At 36.6% G+C, this 19,384-nt stretch overlaps 1 protein-coding gene across 1 annotated transcript in view; it reads left to right on the forward strand.

Annotated features, from left to right (window-relative positions):
* The first annotated feature begins 4,039 nt into the window (after positions 1-4,039).
* Positions 4,040-19,384, forward strand: part of LOC121315069 (aryl hydrocarbon receptor-like) — a 71,899-nt gene continuing 56,554 nt past the window's right edge. Inside the window, exons 1-2 of the mRNA XM_041248965.1 lie at positions 4,040-4,646; positions 15,683-15,867. Coding sequence (XP_041104899.1) covers positions 4,561-4,646; positions 15,683-15,867 — 271 coding nt within the window. The 5' untranslated portion in view covers positions 4,040-4,560. The remainder of the gene's footprint in view (positions 4,647-15,682; positions 15,868-19,384) is intronic.

Raw genomic sequence — 19,384 nt, forward strand, 5'->3', positions numbered from 1 at the left:
GAAGTTCATTCCGCAAGTTTTTTTCTTTCTTTTGTAGTATGTTTGTAATTCATTTTCTGTTAAGTCACAGAATTGCCGTTCAGCAGTTTTCTCATTCAGCCATTTTATCTTGTTGTTTAGGAGAGGAGGTGGAGGGCGTTCCTTTGAAAAGGGGCAGGACTGACAGCGGTGTAAGAATGTGAGGGAAATAGTTAAATCTGTTTTTGCTCCTATGATGAGGTTTTATCCAATCACAGGCTAGAATTTCCAAGCTTGACTCATATACAGAACATTTGTAGTCAAAAGTTTACATGCCCTAATGGAAATTTATAATTTCTAGATATTTATATTTCTCAAAAAACAAAGAATTTTAGGAAAACTGTTTTGCAGCAAAAGTTTTGCTTTTGTGGATGAGGAAAAGAAAGTTACAAAAAACAGATGTCTACAATTATTTATTTCAGCATCTTTTTTTGCAAAACTCCAAAAATGCTAATTCAAAATTATTCATACCCTTTGATGCTATGATAGTATTGTCTACAATGTGCTAGAAATGCCAATATTCTTTTTCTAGAACCTAATTCTAGAAAAGTCTAGAAAATGCTGGATTGTAGGTGAACATTCTTAGAGAGTATAAAAGGGTTAGGCATATGATGATTGATGTCATTACCAGTAAGTCAATATGGGAAAATGTAAAGAGCTATCTGAAGGCATAAAATTATTTATTGTCAAAGCTGGAGAAGAATACAAGAAGATTTCCAAGCATTTGAGTATCCCAATTTCAACTATTGTTTCTATTATGAAGAAGTACAAGACTCATGGTACTGTCACAATGCTCACTCGGTCTGGAAGAAAGAAGGTTAGGTCAAGAACAAGTAGAAGAATTGTGAGGAAGGTTAATAACAATCTGAGATTGACTGCCAAAGATATTCAAAGTGAATTGGCTGCAGGTGGGACTGGGGTTTCCATTTCAGCCGTAGTTTGAGCATTGCATAGTGAAGGTCTCAATGGTCGCAGGCCAAGAGAAAGTCACTCTTAGGACAATCACTTAAAATTTGCAAAACAGCATTTGAATGATGGATATGAGTTCTGGAGAAAGTTTTTGTGGAGTGATGAAACAAAAATCGAAGTATTTGGTCAGACTGATAGTCGTTATGTTTTGGAGAAAGTCTGGTGAGGCGTACAAAGAAAATGTATCTACTGTGAAGTATAGAGGGGGTAATATCCTTCAATGGGGCTGTTTTTCCTCTAATAGCACAGGAGATTTAGTTCTAATCCATTTTAAAATGGATTCCATAGCAAACGAAAGGATAATGGCCAATTATCTGAAAACAACTGCTACAAACTTGGATTAAAGCACAACTGAATGTTGCAACAGGACAACAATCCAAAGCACACATCAAAATCTTCTTCAGAACGGTTAAAGAAGAATAAATCAAGGTTCTGGAATGGCCTAGTGAAAGTCCCGATCTAAATCCGGTTGAGAATCTTTGGTATGAGTTGAAGAAGGCTGTGCACAAGAGAAGTCCTCTGAATTTGAATGAACTGGAACAATTTTGTGTTGAAGAAAATCTATAAAGAATCATGTCAAAAGCTCATTGGCAAATATCTTAATAGTTTAAAAGAGGTTATTATTGCTAAAGGTGCCTCAACTAGCTATTAATTTAATTGTCCTTGTCAGGGTATGAATACTTTTGAATTAGTATGGTTTCCTATATGTGTTCCATGGTAACCATGACCAAATCTGAACTCTCTAAAGCATTATGAGCTAGTTTTTCATTTGACCTTTAGGAGAGGTCAGAGGTTATGGGCAAGGCCTTTTTTTTAAATAGCACTGTGGCAAAGTGCCTGCCCCTGTGTGTATTTTGTGTTATGTGTTGTGTTTTAATGTTGGTGTATAGTCATTGGTACACGGGATATAAATGGGTCTGTGTAACACGAGTGTTTAAAATGTGTATTTGTATTTAGGCACGAGGATTGCACAGCACTTCACGTGCAAGTAAAAAGTAATAATATGTGAGCACAGGGAATTGCACTTTATTAATTCACATGCAGTTGTACTACGACTCCAACTGAATGATTGATTAGCAGTCTAGTCTCAGTATAGCTGCATAAAAGCAGCATGTTTTCACTAACTCACGGTTGTGTGTTCGGTGAGTGGAGAACAGGATTGGAGACGGAGGTAATAATAATAATAATAATAATAATAATAATAATAATAATAATAATAATAATATTAGTAGTCGTAGTTAAATATCTGCTCACCGTGTTTTCTTTAGTCCGTTTTGTTTGTCTGTTTATTTTGGCAAATGTGCCGTGTCCTGTTTTTGTTTGTTACAACCGTTTATTTTCTGTCTGTCTGTTCATTCATTAAATGCTGAGCAAGATCATTCGCTCAGCTCCACCAAACTCCACCTCTCTCTTTGTTTATTTCCTGTTTCTGGTCGGACGTCCCCCACTCCGGCTGTCTTTGTGACAAGCACATATATGGGTTCATATGTGTGTTCTGCAGTATCCATGACACTGTCTGCACTCTCAAAGGAGTTATAAGCAAGTTTTGCATTTGACCTTTAGCAAGGTTATACATGCAAATATGTGCAAATTTACCAAAGCTGAAATTTGATTGGCTCGCGGCAGCCATGAACAAACTTGATAGACAACCTTGCCAAGGCTATGTATGCAAATTTTCGCTTCAATCGGCATAACAGTTTCAGAGAAGAAGTTGTTTGAATATGTTTGACAAATCAAATATAGCCGCCAATCCATTTGACCAATCAATTTATGTTGAACAAATCTAAATATAGGGCAAAGGCTAGTCTGTGCCCCAAGTTCCACATCTCTACCATAAGCAGTTTTGGAGAATATTTTTTTAAATTGTCCAAAATTCTTGAAAATTCCAATATGGCTGCCAATCCATGTGACCTATGACCTTTGTTTTTGCTCTGACACAACTTCCTATAGGCCGCTACCACCACGTTGTGAAGTTTCATGAGTCTACAACATTCTACCTTAGATAAATACTGTAATATGTGCAAATATGTGCAAATTGACCACAGCTGAAATTTGATTGGCTCATGGCAGCCATTTTTTTTTTTTTTTTTTTTATGTAGCGACTTGCTTTGAATCTGACAGACAACCTTGCCAAGGCTATGTATGCAAAGTTTCGCTTCAATCGGCATAAGGGTTTCAGAGAAGAAGACGTTTTAATATTTTTGACAAATCCAATATGGCTGCCAAACCACGTGACCAATCAACTTGTGTTGAACAAATCTAAATATAGGGCATAGGGCTAGTCTGTGCCCTATGTTTCACATTTCTACCATAAGTGTTTTCAGAGAATTTTTTTTTTTTTAATTGGCCCAGATTTGCAAAAAATCCAATGACTGCCAAACCGTGCGACCTTTGACCTTCGTTTTCACTCTCACAACTTCCCATAGGCCTCTACCACCCTGCTTTTTCGTGCAATGGTGTTGATTTTACAGACATTTTAAAATTTGGCAGAATAATAAAAAGTATAATCCTAACAATAACAATAGGGTTCCAGCAACTTCATTGCTTGGCCCCATAATAATAATAATAATAATAATAATAATAATAATAATAATAATAATAATAATAATACATCTCTGTTTAAATAGTTATTCATGTTACATGCACATCATGCTGCAGGATTCTTTGTAACTTAAATTAGCCATAGGGATTTACATTTAGTAATTTGGCCTTTAAAGTCTATCAAATGTTTGAAATAAGTAGGTTTCTCTTTAAATTAACAATAAACACACACACACACACACACACACACACACACACACACACACATATTTGATGTAAACACTTGGAATCTGGTACATCCCACTCTTTTATTACCTATAAAGTTCAAACATTTTGTCATTTATGTCTGAAATCCCTCGACCTTCTTCATAAGATTTTCCATTGTCTGACCTTAACAAAATGGCATCCTTTAGAAACATTTTTAAGCCTGAACTTCCCACGTTAAGGTTACGGGAAACGTCAGAAAATATGTGACGTGTCTGTCCGGGTTTACGTACCTGGGACTGGCCCAAATGCAAGGCGAGTAAGCAACAGCGAGTGAATTAAGTGGTGAAACAGCAGGTTTGAGGAGGAAGCAGGACTGATAGGGTGTCATGAGAGCAGCCTTCCACAATAAACACACGAACCAGAACACCCCCACATACATACATCGACACTGCAGACTTCTTACTGGCTGTACTGACCTACAAGAAGAGGATTGCACAATCTGTAGAAGATTACGCTGGAATACTGTAACATTCTGCAGACACATTATTTGCTTTTTTTGGTTATTATACGTCTACAGTCGCGTAATACAATTTGACATCTGTCAAGTTCACAGTGCGTCCTTTGACTGACAGTTTTAATTAAATCGGTGGAGTTAAATGTTTTGGTCTGAAATAACTTCCCCCCTATTGTGACCGCTGTGTAAGCCTGCTTTTTTTAAAGTCTGCTTCAAGGACATTTTGTGTGAGACGAGGGATCCTGGCTTTTTAAATATAAAAAGCGTATTTATTTTTTTAAGAAGCGAATTGTGTCGCTTATCGAGGCAGGATGATGAATGCTAGCCGTAGTAATGCTAGTAATAGTACCAACTGCATTTATGCAAGCCGTAAGAGGCGAAAGCCAGTTCAGAAAAGGTAAGCACTTTTTTTTTTTTTTTTAGTTTAATACTTTTGTGCAAATATGTCTATTGCTTTTCTGTTTTCTCTGTCATTTTGTGCAATACTTTCATGCGGGCGAATCCTTCCTTTTAATATTGTTGCAACTTTCAACAATTGCATGGGGAGAAAATGGGAACACGCTTTAAAACGATGAAGTTCAAGGTCGTTTGTGAATGTGATGACAAAAAAGGCACAATCTGATTACAGCAACAAAGGTACTGTCGCTGGAACGGGGTCTCTTGGTCAAGTAACCGAAAGGAAACATTACGGAATTGAGGACACTTATGTTACCCGAGAATGCACATGAATGCGCATTTCATTTTGTTAACACCTTTCTGGTGAAATATCTGTGTTGATTTGAATGCATTTATAAGATTATGCTTTGTTTTTTAAAGTTTGTTATTTGGGATTTTGGAAGCAGTTTGTTATCAGTATGTTCCGAAGTTCAGGTTCCCTTGTCTTTTTAGGTCTGTGTTATACAGTATGTGATGTTTTCATTGTGTAGACTGCAGTCTACTGTGCACAGACCATTCTGCTGTACTCCCTTTAAAAACAAAATTAGATTTGGACATGTTTAGACTTCTAGTTTGGTGATCTCTACTAAGCCGAAGACCTGGATTCATCCACCACACTCACAGGCCTATTTACACTGAATTTTTATTGTTCTAATGAGAGCACACTCTCAGACCAATGTCCTCTGCCCTTAGTATTGCTGAACCATGTCTAGTCAACTGAAAGTTTGGCAAGAAGACCTAAGAGTGAGTTGTATGCTATCACCAAATAGAGTGTTTTGGTTAATTAGTGGCAATGTATACGAATGCACCGAACTTTGTAAAGGGAAAAAAAAAAGCCATTTTAGTTTTAAAACGGTGTCTTGCACCTAATGCAGAACTTTGTTTATTTTATTTAGTTTTATTATTATTATTATTATTATTATTATTATTATTATTATTATTATTATTATTATTGTTTCTTGTACATGTGATACTACAGGACAATTCTAAAAGCATTTGGTGGATTATTGTAAAATAAAAAAATAAAAATATTCAAAGGTTGCTGTATCCAAGAAAGTTCAGTTTTTTTTTTTTTTTTTCTTTCTTTGTAGCCTCGAGGTAACCTTATTAAGGTGTAATAAGTTCTGTTAGCTATTGTTGGAGTTGTACTGACGCATGGTAACTTGCGGTATAGGATGTGTTTGTTTTTTTGATATATTGCTTTTCTTTATTATAGCAGGGACTTATCGATTGTTTGTTTTTTAACAGTTGTTTAGTTTTTAAAGACCACCGAAAGAAAAACGAATTGCATTTAGGAAAATTAAGTAAATAAATATTTGCTCAGTTTCATATATAGTGTAATGACTTTCAAAACTCAAAAAGTGGTTAAATATTTTATATAAAAATCTCGAACGTTTTTGTGCACAATCGAGTCTCAGTAAACCGAACATTTTGTGTTCATACGGTAGGCTAGACAGCAGTAGTATGTTATGGAAACGTACAGCTAATATTTGGCAGGTCTAAAGAGTTATAATAATTAGTGTATCGTAATGTTTACTGCAGGTCGGATCTCTGTGCAAAATCACTACCCTAGATACCTCAGCCTTAAGCCTAACCCAAGATTAAACCACCACCTCAACTGAAAACCTCTATGATTCTTTCAGTATTTAACCAAAGGCACTGAATTACAGAACAGTCGTATGCCGTTTTTGACAATCGTATCGGGTTTTAAATATGTAAAATATATTGTTTGAAGTAGCTGTGAGTGCTAACTAGCCTAGTTATTGTAAGTACTGCTCAATGAAATATCAGTAAATAAACACAAAAGTAAACACCTGAAATTATGAAAACATTCGCCCTAAGAACAAGGGTGGGGATCTTGTACAAGTTGTAGAATGACCCGTATAAAACTATGAATTCCGTAGGATATTTAAACGTAAGGTGTAAAGAACACGTATAGCAGTTTTGCAGCACAGCTGGAGTTTGCATGTTATCAAGCTTCTTGTACTTTGTTGTTTCCCTGGAGAATGGATCATAGAAATTCTGGGACAGTTGTAGACTGCCAGAGAATTGCCTGGGGTGCTTTATATTACTATAGCAAGGCGATCCGTAAGGAATACAGTATTGTCGAATTATTTATCTGCATTAGTGCCGTATCAGTTTTAAAAAAAATTGTATGTGTCGACTCGGCGAACGCAGTAGCTAACTACATCGAGAGTAGCAACTTCCCGGTGTAATATTATTGAGGCAGGACTAAAAGTGAAACCCAAAACATTGAGCTATTTTTTGCAGGAAAATAATGAAAGCTCACTGTAAATTAAGTTGTTGTTCAAGTTAAAATGTGAGGCTGTAGTTAATGCATACCTCATAAATTAGCATTAAAGTATTTTACAGTATTTACTGAAAGTACTCATGACTTAAAGGTAATGTTACATTTTACTCACATCGTGTCTAAATTGGAGAGTAAAAAATTACTCAGTGACCCAAAAGCTTATCTGGAGCGTGGTGTGCATATATATGGAATTATGAAAGTACTGTATGAGTACAGTATATACAGCCACAGGTAACAATTGAGTGCTGCAAACATGTAATATATAAACTTCATTATAGTTTTATTGCAAGGGATACTGTAAATAGTCTTTTCAATAACATACAAAGCTGCAGTTGCTAGAGGTTATTTTTGTTTTGGAAAACCATAGCAATGAATGGAGAACAAATAGTAATTACAGTGTTTACAGTTCTCTTATTGCTAGAGCTGGGTTTGGATATGTTTGTAGAGGTTACTGACTTCCTTGTATGGAAGAACCTTTAATAACAAAGCACGTAACATATTATAATAGTTGCACATGATTTATCTAAAAAAAAAAAAAAAAAAAAAAGTTGTTAGTTTACAGTGGCTTGGCTGGCATTTTTCCTATTTTGTTGTCTTACAACCTGGAGTTAAAATTGATTTTTTGGGGGTTTGTATCTTTTGATTTACACAACATGCCTACCACTTTGAAGATGCAAAATATTTTTTTATTGTGAAACAAACAAGAAATAAGACAAAAAACCAGAAAACTTGAGTGTGCATAAGTATTCCCCCCCCCCCCCCCCAAAGTCAGTACTTTGTAGAGCCACCTTTTGCAGGAATTACAGCTGCAAGTCTCTTGGGGTATGTATCTATAAGCTTGGCACATCTGGCCACATCTGGATTTTTGCCCATTCTTCAAGGAAAAACTGCTCCAGCTCCTTCAAGTTGGATGGGTTCCGCTGGTGTACAGCAATCTTTAAGTCATACCACAGATTCTCAATTGGATTGAGGTCTGGGCTTTGACTAGGCCATTCCAAGACATTTAAATGTTTCCCCTTAAACCACTCGAGTGTTGCTTTAGCAATGCTTAGGGTCATTGTCCTGCTGGAAGGTGAACCTCCGTCTCAGTCTCAAATCTCTGGAAGACTGAAACAGGTTTCCCTCAAGAATTTCCCTGTATTTAGCGCCATCCATCATTCCTTCAATTCTGACCAGTTTCCCAGTCCCTGCCGCTGAAAAACATCCCCACAGCATGATGCTGCCACCACCATGCTTCACTGTAGGGATGGTGTTCTTTACACCTGAGCGGTGTTGGGTTTGCGCCAGACATAGCGTTTTCCTTGATGGCCAAAAAGCTCAATTTTAGTCTCATCTGACCAGAGTACCTTCTTCCATATGTTTGGGGAGTCTCCCACATGCCTTTTGGCGAACACCAAACGTGTTTGCTTATTTTTTTCTTTAAGCAATGGCTTTTTTCTGGCCACTCTTCCGTAAAGCCCAGCTCTGTGGAGTGTACGGCTTAAAGTGGTCCTATGGACAGATACTCCAATCTCCGCTGTGGAGCTTTGCAGCTCCTTCAGGGTTATCTTTGGTCTCTTTGTTGCCTCTCTGATTAATGCCCTCCTTGCCTGGTCTGTGAGTTTTGGTGGGCGGCCCTCTCTTGCCAGGTTTGTTGTGGTGCCATATTCTTTCCATTTTTTATTATTGGCTTTAATGGTGCTCCGTGGGATGTTCAAAGTTTCGGATATTTTTTTATAACCCAACCCTGATCTGTACTTCTCCACAACTTTGTCCCTGACCTGTTTGGAGCGCTCCTTGGTCTTCATGGTGCCGCTTGCTTAGTGGTGTTGCAGACTCTGGGTCCATTCATGACAGGTGTATATATACTGAGATCATGTGACAGATCATGTGACACTTAGATTGCACACAGGTGGACTTTATTTAACTAATTATGTGACTTCTGAAGGTAATTGGTTGCACCAGATCTTATTTAGAGGCTTAATAGCAAAGGGGGTGAATACATATGCACGCACCACTTTTCCGTTATTTATTTTTTAGACATTTTTAAACAAGTTATTTTTTTCATTTCACTTCACCAATTTGGACTATTTTGTGTATGTCCATTACATGAAATCCAAATAAAAATCAATTTTAATTCCAGGTTGTAAGGCAATAAAATAGGAAAAATGCCAAGGGGGGTCAATACTTTCGCAAGCCACTGTATGAAGGCTAATTACAACAGAACTCCAAGTAGTTTTAGAGTTTATCTCTTGTTAGTAGCTGTGCCTACTGTAAAGTAGCAGATTTATTGGAAATATCATTCAATAAGAGCTATGATTAAAAAGAATAGCTGTAAAAACACTTACTTGTTCTGATACAGGAAAAACGAGATCTTTATAGAAACTGTAACTAAACTGGCAAAGAAATTGTGGTATGTTATTGTGCTGTAATATGGCTGTGCTGTATTTATTTTAATTAGTTATTTATTTTTACAGTGGTGGGAACATTTGCTGTGATTGACTGTATATTCCTTGTTTAATTTCACTGGAATAAATATCATGTTCTTATTCCATGATAATACTGACCAGCATTGTGGGGTGTTCCCTGAAACCTGCTGCTATATAACTGTACTGAAGAATAACTGACCTGGGATGTCATTAGTCAGTATTGCTTAACTTAGTAATGTTTATTTGTTCAGAAAATGCAATTTTATCAGGCTTGTTGGCATGACTTTTGTGCCCACAGTGTCAGAAGAGACGTTATTGTGGCAAACAGCTGCATCTGTACAGTTTTAGTTCTATGGGCTGTCTATAATGACTAATTCCTCCATAACAGCTACACTGTTTACACAGATCGCCTCTTATGCATGATCTCTACGGATGACAATTTCACTGTTCAGAAGAACACAGCTGTCATCACGAGACTGCAGGTAGAGCAATTCGGGGCTTGGCAGACAGGGGGTGTACAGAGAGTTGGTGAGATCCCTGACTGGGAAATGGACTGGCTGTCGACTAGCATCCAGCAGCCTAGATCCATGGAAGCTGAAGGTGCATGTGAGTGTGTGTGTGTGTGTATATATATATATATATATAATATATATATATATATATATATATATATATACACACACACCACACACACACACACACACACACAGTGCCTATAGAAAGTCTACACCCCTTTGAACTTTTGTTGTGTAAATGCAACAGTTTCATGCATTTAAATGGGGATTTTGTCCACTTATCTACACACCATACTCTACACTGTTAAGAAAAAAAAGTTTTTATTGAGAAAAAAAATAATTATATTTTAAATACAAAACTGAAAGAACATAATTGGATAAGTCTCCACCCCCCTGAGTTAATACTTGGTGAAAGCACCTTGGGCAGCAATTACAGGTGTGAGTCTGTTGGGATAGGTCTCTTGCCAACTTTGCACACCTAGATTTGGCAATATTTTACCATTCTTCTTTACAAAACTGTTCAAGCTCTGTCAAGTTCTGTGGGGAACTTTAATGGACAGCAATCTTCAAGTCATGCCACAAATTTTCGATTGGATTTAGGTCGAGGTTCTGACTGGGCCACTCAGGGACATTTACCTTTTTGTTCCTTAGCCACTCCAGTGTAGCTTTGGCTGTGTGCTTTGGGTCGCTGTCATGCTGAAAGGTGAACTTTCATCCCAGTTTCAGCTTTCTTGCAGAGGGCAGCAGATTTTCCTCAATGACTTCTCTGTACTTTGCTCCTTTCATTTTCCCTTCTATTCTGACAAGTGCCCCAGTCCCTGGCAATGAGAAACATCCCCATAACATGATGCTGCTACCATCATGCTTCACAGTAGGCATGGTGTTCTTTGGGTGATGCGCTGTGTTGGGTTTGCACCAAACATAACGCTTTGCATTTAGGCCAAAAAGTTCTATTTTAGTTTCGTCAGACCACAAAATTTTTTGCCACATAGCTACATAATCTCCTGAGGGCTTTTATTTTTTTATTTTATTTTTTTTGCATACTTCAAACAGGATTCAAGTTGCCTTTCTTGAGTAATGGCTTCCTTCTTACTACCCTGCCATACAGGCCAGGTTTGTTGAGTGCTTGGGATATTGTTGTCACATGCACACTTTGACCAGTCTTGGCCATAAAAGATTGTAGCTCTTGCAAAGTTGCCATTGGCCCTCTTCGTAGCCTCTGATCAGTCTCCTCTTTGTTTGGAGGGACGCCCTGATCTAGGCAGGGTTTTGATGGTGCCATAGACCTTCCACTTCTTAATAATCATCTTGACCATGCTCTAAGGGATATTCAAGGCCTTTAATATTTGTTTATACCCATCCCCTGATCTGTGCCTTTCAACAACTTTGTCCCGGAGTTCTTTTGAGAGCGCCTTGGTGCTCATGGTTGAGTCTTTGCTTTGAAATTCACTGCCCAGCAGAGGGAACCTACAGAAACTGCTGAATATATCCTGAAATCATGTCAATTACTACAATTTAACACACGTGGAGGCCACTTAAATTGGTGTGTGATTTTCAAGGTGATTTGGTTACAACTGAGCTAATTTAGGATTGCTATTACAAGGGGGGTGAACACTTATCCAACCAAGCTGTTTTAGTATTTATTTTTAATGAATTTTCTACAAATTAATGGAAGGTGTGTGTGTGTGTGTGTGTGTGTGTGTGTGTGTGTATATATATATATATATATATATATATATATATATATATATATATATATATATATATATATATATATATATATATCAGAAAAAATGTGTACACATTAAAATAAATGTTTTATAAACAACAGAAATATTCACTTTATGTGAAGCATATTACGCACACAATGTAAAAGGAATACATTTTGTTTTTTTTGTAAAATAAAATGAAATACTATCTGTATACTTTAGATAGTAAAAACCCATAGCATAGACGGCAAACCTTATGCAGGTATACTGCAAGTGCTCTTTCATTTGACGTACATGCATATGTCCTGGAGCTGAAGTGGTTAAACCACGCAAATCATGACGTTGTTTGGATCCAAACGCTTCTAATGTGGTTTGTATGCGTCTGTAAGATCACTGCGCCCGTTATGGCAGTGAATAGACATACATTTGGATGGCTGTTGCAGCAATTGCCACATGACCACTGTTCATTTCAAGCCCTCTCTTTATAATAAGCAGTCCACTCACATACACATTGCTTTTTTATTTTTTATAATTGTCCAAAAGTTGTTAATACAAAGAACTTCGTCAGTGAGATCACATCAGTATAGTAAAACCTGACCTCTTTCCTGACCTGAATCCTACTCTCTGGTAAAATGCCAAACATCTCCATGCATGCTTTTCACTGGGTTTTTTTGAGTCTCAAAATTTTCCTTTGTGGAATATTAACTCCAGGACTCCACTAAACTATTCTGACATGTGACCAGAGACAAACTGATTGGGTAAGATGTTCTTATGATTTAGACTTGGACATGTACAGTACTAAGTTATACTTAACAGAGTGACATAAAAGTGTATATCATAAATCAAGACTGATAATATATAGTTGTGCAACATACTGTAGTCAAATCACAAGAAATTCCAGGAAACCAAAGGATTTACTGACAGAAGAATAAAAAATAAATGACTCTGACAACAGAGTAACTTTAAGCCTCATGCTATTCTGTTTGTCCAATTTTAAGATGTGTTCTCATGCGTACCAAGACATTTACCATGAGATTATCAACACCCAAGACTGAAAATCAGTGCAGCAGTATAAGTAAGGATTGAGAGAGATTATGGAATTCCCCTAGGACTGAGAAACTGTTAACAACCTCTGATTGGTTAAACAGCATCACATGACCGTGCGTATGTATAGTGTATAGCACGGCTTGCATACTAATGAGCCGCTTCACACTGCATAAGTCACTACGCACCACTACTTTCTAAATTCCATGGCAAATTGCTGTTTTATTTGTTATTGGTTACCACAGCCAAAAATGAGTGACATGTGACATATTTCTTTTAATGTATGTGGTGATGAAAATCCACATAACTGGTACAACACCAACTTTCTGAGTGAAGACAGCAGTTCATCTGAAAAAAATAAATAAATAAAATAAGTGCACCAGCAAGAGTAGACACACAATAGTAGATGAGGAACAGCTACGTGAAATAGAAGGAAACAAAGACTGAAAAAAAACACACACATAAAAAAAAAAAACTACAGCATGGGCTGGTTAATGTACTTAAAGAAAAAAATATTGGCATTCATTTTATGGAAATATGTCCAAAAAAATCTCAACACCATTAATTTAATTTTATGCCAGTGCAACCAGTTTCTAGTGAGATGGCACTTTCGATGCAGAAATTCACAATAAACGAACATGTGCAATTTATTTTTAATAAGCGAACAATGAGTTAAATTAAATTTGGGACTATATTATACTGCAAATGTATACACAATAAAATGTTCTGGTTTTGTCTTCATTTAAATTTGTTTTAATTATTTCTCTTCCCACAAATGACAGGTAGCTGTGTTATAAGTGGTATAAATCACTTCGGGCTGTGAGGTTCCGATGATATATACCACTTCTGGGGTGGTTAAAGGCTTATCACCACCCCAGGCGTGGTATATATCATGAGACCCGCAAGGCCCATCGTGGTTTATACCTTACATATAATTACATATAATTTTCTAAATACAGTTTAAGGGACATATCTGGTGGGTTTCACAGGTCCTGATAATAGCACTAATCTTGGATTACCTAACAAATCAGAGTATGTGAAACAAACTGATTTATTTAGCTGTGTTAAATTTTCTTCAGAGCTAGCAACACCTAGAAGGAGGCAGTTTATTTCTATTTTTTTTTTTTTTAAAAGCATGGTTACTACTGAATTTTTGATGGGGTGGATTATAGGATGAGAATAAGATGGCTACATTTTTAAGATGAAAATAAATATAAAAGGACAGATCATTAGACTTTTGCCAGATAATTGCAGTCTGTAGTGGCTGTACTGCAGGGTAGAACAGGTAACATGTCAGAAGAGGCCCCTGATAAACAATAACAAGCAAGGTGTGTTCCTGTGTCTACATGTTGGCTCATACAGTTTACTGTATGTGTGATCAGATTGTACACAGAGCTAAGAAAAAACAAATGTACTAATAGGGGGGAAACAAACAAAACACAATGAATACTGGAGCAATGAAATTTTCATGGTATGGGAATTTTAAATTATGGTCAGGCACAACTTTGGGTTGGCTTTTCGTGTTTTGTGTAGTTATGATTGTATTGATTTAATCTTGGTTTTCACAAGGATAGTCACATACATTATATATTGTGGAGTAACTGGAAATGTTAACATTTAAATGTAAATGGGTCTTATTTAACAAAATAAACATCAATGGGAATACAGCCTTCTATTTGGGCAGAAATTATGTCCTCTCACTGCAGCGATCAAAGATCTGTTTTTAGCAACTCAAACACTTTAACTGAGCCACTTTGTTTGAGAAACATGCCTTCTTTTGTTTCCTGCTAACATTTTAAAGACAACTTTGCTTGATTAGTGCCATTTCTACTGCTTCCTGGCATGTGGAATTAGAACCCGTTAAAATCTCTATTGGGTCTTGATAACTGTATATGCCTGCACATGTAGTTTAATGCTCCACAGCTATGGATTTATAAACATAGGAACTCTACCCTAGTAGTGTACCTCATATCAAAACCTACAGTAAAGCTGATGACATGTTGTACTCATTTATTTTGCAAATTGATAAATTTGTTTACAGATATCTTCTGAAATCTTTGGAATGTGTTGGTTAATTAGTTAAAAATTAAACGTGTGGTGCATGCAAGTAAACTTTGTAAAGCATGTCATATTAAATGTTTATAGGCAAACATATAGTTAATCCAGTCGGCTGGGGATGTGTGTTACTAATATACTGTGGATCTTTTAAGTTAACTAAGGCAAATTTGGGGTGTCATACATGTCATTTAAAAAATGTTTTAAGTTGCTCTACAACAGATGAGGTGTAGTCGTACATTTAATAGTAGCCTACGCTGTATGTCTTTATTTAGTAATCATTACAGTTTACAGTTACGAAGTACAAGTTGACTGCAGTCCTGTGGCAAAGTGGGTGATAGTGTGCTTGTGCAGTTGATCAGTGAACAGACAGACAATTATAATCCAGGTGCAAAGTTTGTTTAATAATCTTTTTTTTGTGTGTCCAGTGCCTGACGGCAAAACAAACAGTAAATAATAATGAATTTAAGTAATACAGCAGCGTGTATTACTTAAATTATAATCCCCGGGTGTACCCTGCAAATAATAGTTCCGGGTTTGTATTGTTCTCTGGCGACAGCTCCGGAACGTGTTAGCAGTCTAGTGATGGTAAACAATAAATAGACAGAACAAACAAACAAACAAACACTCACGATATGGTTACACAAAACACAGGTCCTTCCAGGTCACTTTCCATAAACCAAAACGAAGGAAAAGATACATTGCTTCGCTACTACAATCCGCGACTGCCCCCATTCCGAGTCAATGAGTTAGTGTACCGAAGCGCCGTCTCTTTTCCTTTTAACCCTCTGAACGAAGAGTCAGGCCATGTAGTCCAGAGTACTCTGTTCCTGTTACTTAGTGCCCTCACAGGTCGGGTGGGAGATTTACCACCAAGAGTCATTGTCTTTCTGTCACAAACCCATACAATATAAAAAGTTGGTTAAAAGTCTTAATTTGTGTATTGTGCCCCACAGTGCAAAGCCATCGCTTCCTGAAGCCAAGTCCAACCCCTCCAAGAGGCATCGAGACCGGTTGAATACAGAGCTTGAGCGGCTGGCCAGCCTTCTGCCTTTCCCCCCGGATGTTATCTCCAAACTGGACAAACTCTCAGTACTGCGGCTGAGTGTCAGTTACCTGAGAGCTAAAAGCTTCTTCAGTGGTAAGTCATGACAAGCCTTGCCGTTTCTTCATATATGTGTGGGAATTGCTTTTCAAACCTTGAGACAGTCACCAGGATCACTTACGAGACCTCCTGGACCATCATAGCAACAGTCATTGTTGAGGAATGGGAGCCTTTCTTTTGTTCTTTGTGCGTGTGTACATTTTGCATTTTGTGAAAAGTAAACTGTTTACAGTAATTTAAAATGCATAAATACAGTGGTTTCATTTTGATGTTAGATAAATAAAAAATGTAATTTATCGTCTTTGTTAGGGTAAATACATTTTATTTTATCCCGGCTTTATCATTTTGACTCGTCGTAATGAAAGCTTCACATCTATTGGACAGTAAATGGTAAACAAAGACACCATTTTGCTTTTTATGTAATGTATGAAATTATTGTTTTTTGTTTACTTTCCAAAATGCTTGGCAGTTTTTTTTTGTCACAATATGTATAGTAACTCGACAGTACTAGGACACTTAAGTTGTACCTGTTTTCTTTGCTGTCTTCTTCAATGAAATCCTTATGTTTATGGGCACATTCTTCTGTGATTTTTGTGTTCCTAGGCATATTTTTATATTTTGCCACAATTTGCAGTTTTGTTTTAAATTCTCCATATTTAACTGTAGCTTTAAATCCCGCAAACATGTCTTCATTCCTAATTGTAATCTTGTTTAAAATCTTGCAAGCGGAGTCTCCAACAGATATGTAGAAAGGTATAATTTTTATTTATTTTTTGTACAGTATTTTTTTGAATGGAAAAGGGATGAAGTCACCGTGAATTGAGTAATCATTCCCAGTGTTTTTCCGGTGTTTATTGGCTATACTCAGGTTTAATTTTTCTTGACATCAGGGGTGTTTTCTCGTTTAAAACAAAAAATCACAAGCCCTAGTTATGAGATATACGCAGTAATAGGTCCAGTGACAGCGGCAGTTTAATAATCTTAAAAATAAAAAAACACAACAGTAAGATTTGTGCATGTTGGAAAATGTGAGAGAGATAATCTTAAACTAGAGCTCTATGTACAGTGATAAGGACAGTTACCATCTAACAGTACATTTAGGTTTTGCCAGAGAGGGTATTTTAAACAGAGGCAGAATTTATAAACAGTTACATATACCCCGGTAGGTAGGTGCCTAACAAATTTACCTGTATTTTGTTCCAGGCCTTCGGTAGCCAACTATTGCAACATGTGGGTATCAGGGGAGACTCGGCACTTTCCTTGTTTATACTTCAGTGTTTACGCAAAACATGCGTCAGTTAAGATTGCTTTTTGAAAAAAAACATAATCCCAATTTCCCTAGTTTTGTGGGTTTGTGTTGCACATTTAACTTTATCTTTACAGAGTTTTTTGCAGTGAATATACAGTTACACCCTGCAGTTCTCTCAGTAAAGTTCCATTACAGGTGGTGTCCAGGGACCATTATCTATTTTAGTGCTCAATTGTTTTGCTTGACCTCCTCTGACTGCATGACTCACCCTGAACACCAAGTGCCCGTGATACAGTCACTTTCAGACAATCTCTTTACAAACTGTATTCTACAATTCTCCAAGATCCAGTACAGGTTGAAAAAAAACCTTTTCACTGCCACATTGCGTAAATTCTGGACATAATAATGATACAGGTATTTTTCACATTTCCTTTTTTTTTCATGTTGACAAACCATTCACTCAGATATGACATACCCCTTAGCTTTGGTTTTATTAACAAAAACTCTCAATGAATATTATTTTGTGTGAGTGTAGTTTAATGGTTGAATCTATCAAGTAAAATTTCCTTGGACACCAACAGATCAAATAATTTAGAAAACCACACTTTTTGATAGGCAGATTTAAAAAAAAAATAAATAATAATAACTATTTAAACTTGAGATGATTTAGAAATGGTCTGTTCATATATTTGTAATGTGTGCTGGAGGCCCCTTTTTATTATGAATGCAGTAAGCTATATAAGGGGAAATACTGTGTGAATAACAGGATGCAAACGGGGTGTGTTAATTCCTGCGGAAAGTAAAATATAAATGTTTAATCACATGATCTTGTCTGAAAAGGAAGCCCAAGTTGTGCTGCAACAATAGATATGTTTCAAAGAAAATAAATGCACTTGATTCATGTTTGAATTAACCGAAAGAATGAAGTCATATCCTCATGACTTTAGCTGAATATACTACACAAGGAACTTCAGTTAATGGTGCACTAGTGGTGTTGATAAAATAAGATTCTCCACGATGGATTGCAGTTGCTGGGATGCCTGGATATTCATAATATGTTAATTAATCAGTTTATATTTTGTATTGACAGCCATTCATTGAAATTGAATTAATTAATAACAAGTAGATGTAGAGAAACGTAGTATACCACAATAAGAAAAAAAAAAAATGATATCAATTTACAGTGGGGTAATGTAGTTCCTGTAGGGAATATAGGGATGTGTACGTTATTAACAGGGAGATGTTTTGTTTGTACATTAATAAAAGAGAAGACTTTCTGTGTTTTGGAAGGAATGGACAGGGGTGTTGTGCCTGCCTATGTCAGCAGCACATCCCTTTCTATTGAAGAAACACACTCGCAGCCATATCCCAGATATAGCTATGACTGAAACTTACTTTTTTTTTTTTCTTTTTTTACAATTTGTAGTGTTATACAACTATTGTCCCTGAGTGGGGGAATATAGTGTATGGCGGGATATATCAAAATATATTTTGTGGCCTTTTTAACACTGGCAATACCCATGGTTTACCCCTTTTTTACCCTGACTGTTGTTGCTACTATGAGACCTGATTCCTCCTTGTCATTGTCTAACCATCACCCAGTTTGGGATTTTTATATTAAATCACATTGTCTGGCTTGAATTATCTTTTGATATTCAAATTAAGAAGCAGGCATTTTATTGTGTTTCTGTCTGTCCCTTTCTATAAAAGTTATATATTTATATATATTTATATATATATATATTATATATTTAGTAATAAATTAGCAGAGGCCTCTCCGGAAATAGTTTCCGTCGAGATACTTAGACTAGGGTGCGTGAACTATGCATCAGCTGCAGTGTCTCTTAAAACAACATCTCACCCGAAAGACAGCGAAGGTCTAGGTCACAAAGTGAGTCCGTGACTGAGCTGGGATTTGAACAAGCCCCTTTCTTTAACCACTGGACCACACAGCCTCCTTTTTACAGTGCCTGTTCATTTGAACAATGGCTAATCCTGTATTTTTAAACTGTAGTGGTTTTTATCTGATGTCCCTGTCCCCCACCTGTCTAAAAAAAATATAATAAAAAATAATATATAATTTATTGAAACTTTTATTTTTTGATAACATTACAATTTATGTTGTAATGTTATCGAAACTCTGTGGGTTCACAGTCAACTCATTCCAAAACTAGGTCGGCCTAAACTCTGTTGAACATAAATCAACTCTGATTAAGGTGAAATCAGAGGCAAAACCATTCATGAATAAGCCCAACCACAATCAAGATTTCAATAACCTTTGCATAAGACACCAAGCACATGCAC

The sequence above is a fragment of the Polyodon spathula genome, chromosome 4 (genome assembly GCF_017654505.1).
Source record: "Polyodon spathula isolate WHYD16114869_AA chromosome 4, ASM1765450v1, whole genome shotgun sequence".
NCBI classification, from domain to species: domain Eukaryota; kingdom Metazoa; phylum Chordata; class Actinopteri; order Acipenseriformes; family Polyodontidae; genus Polyodon; species Polyodon spathula.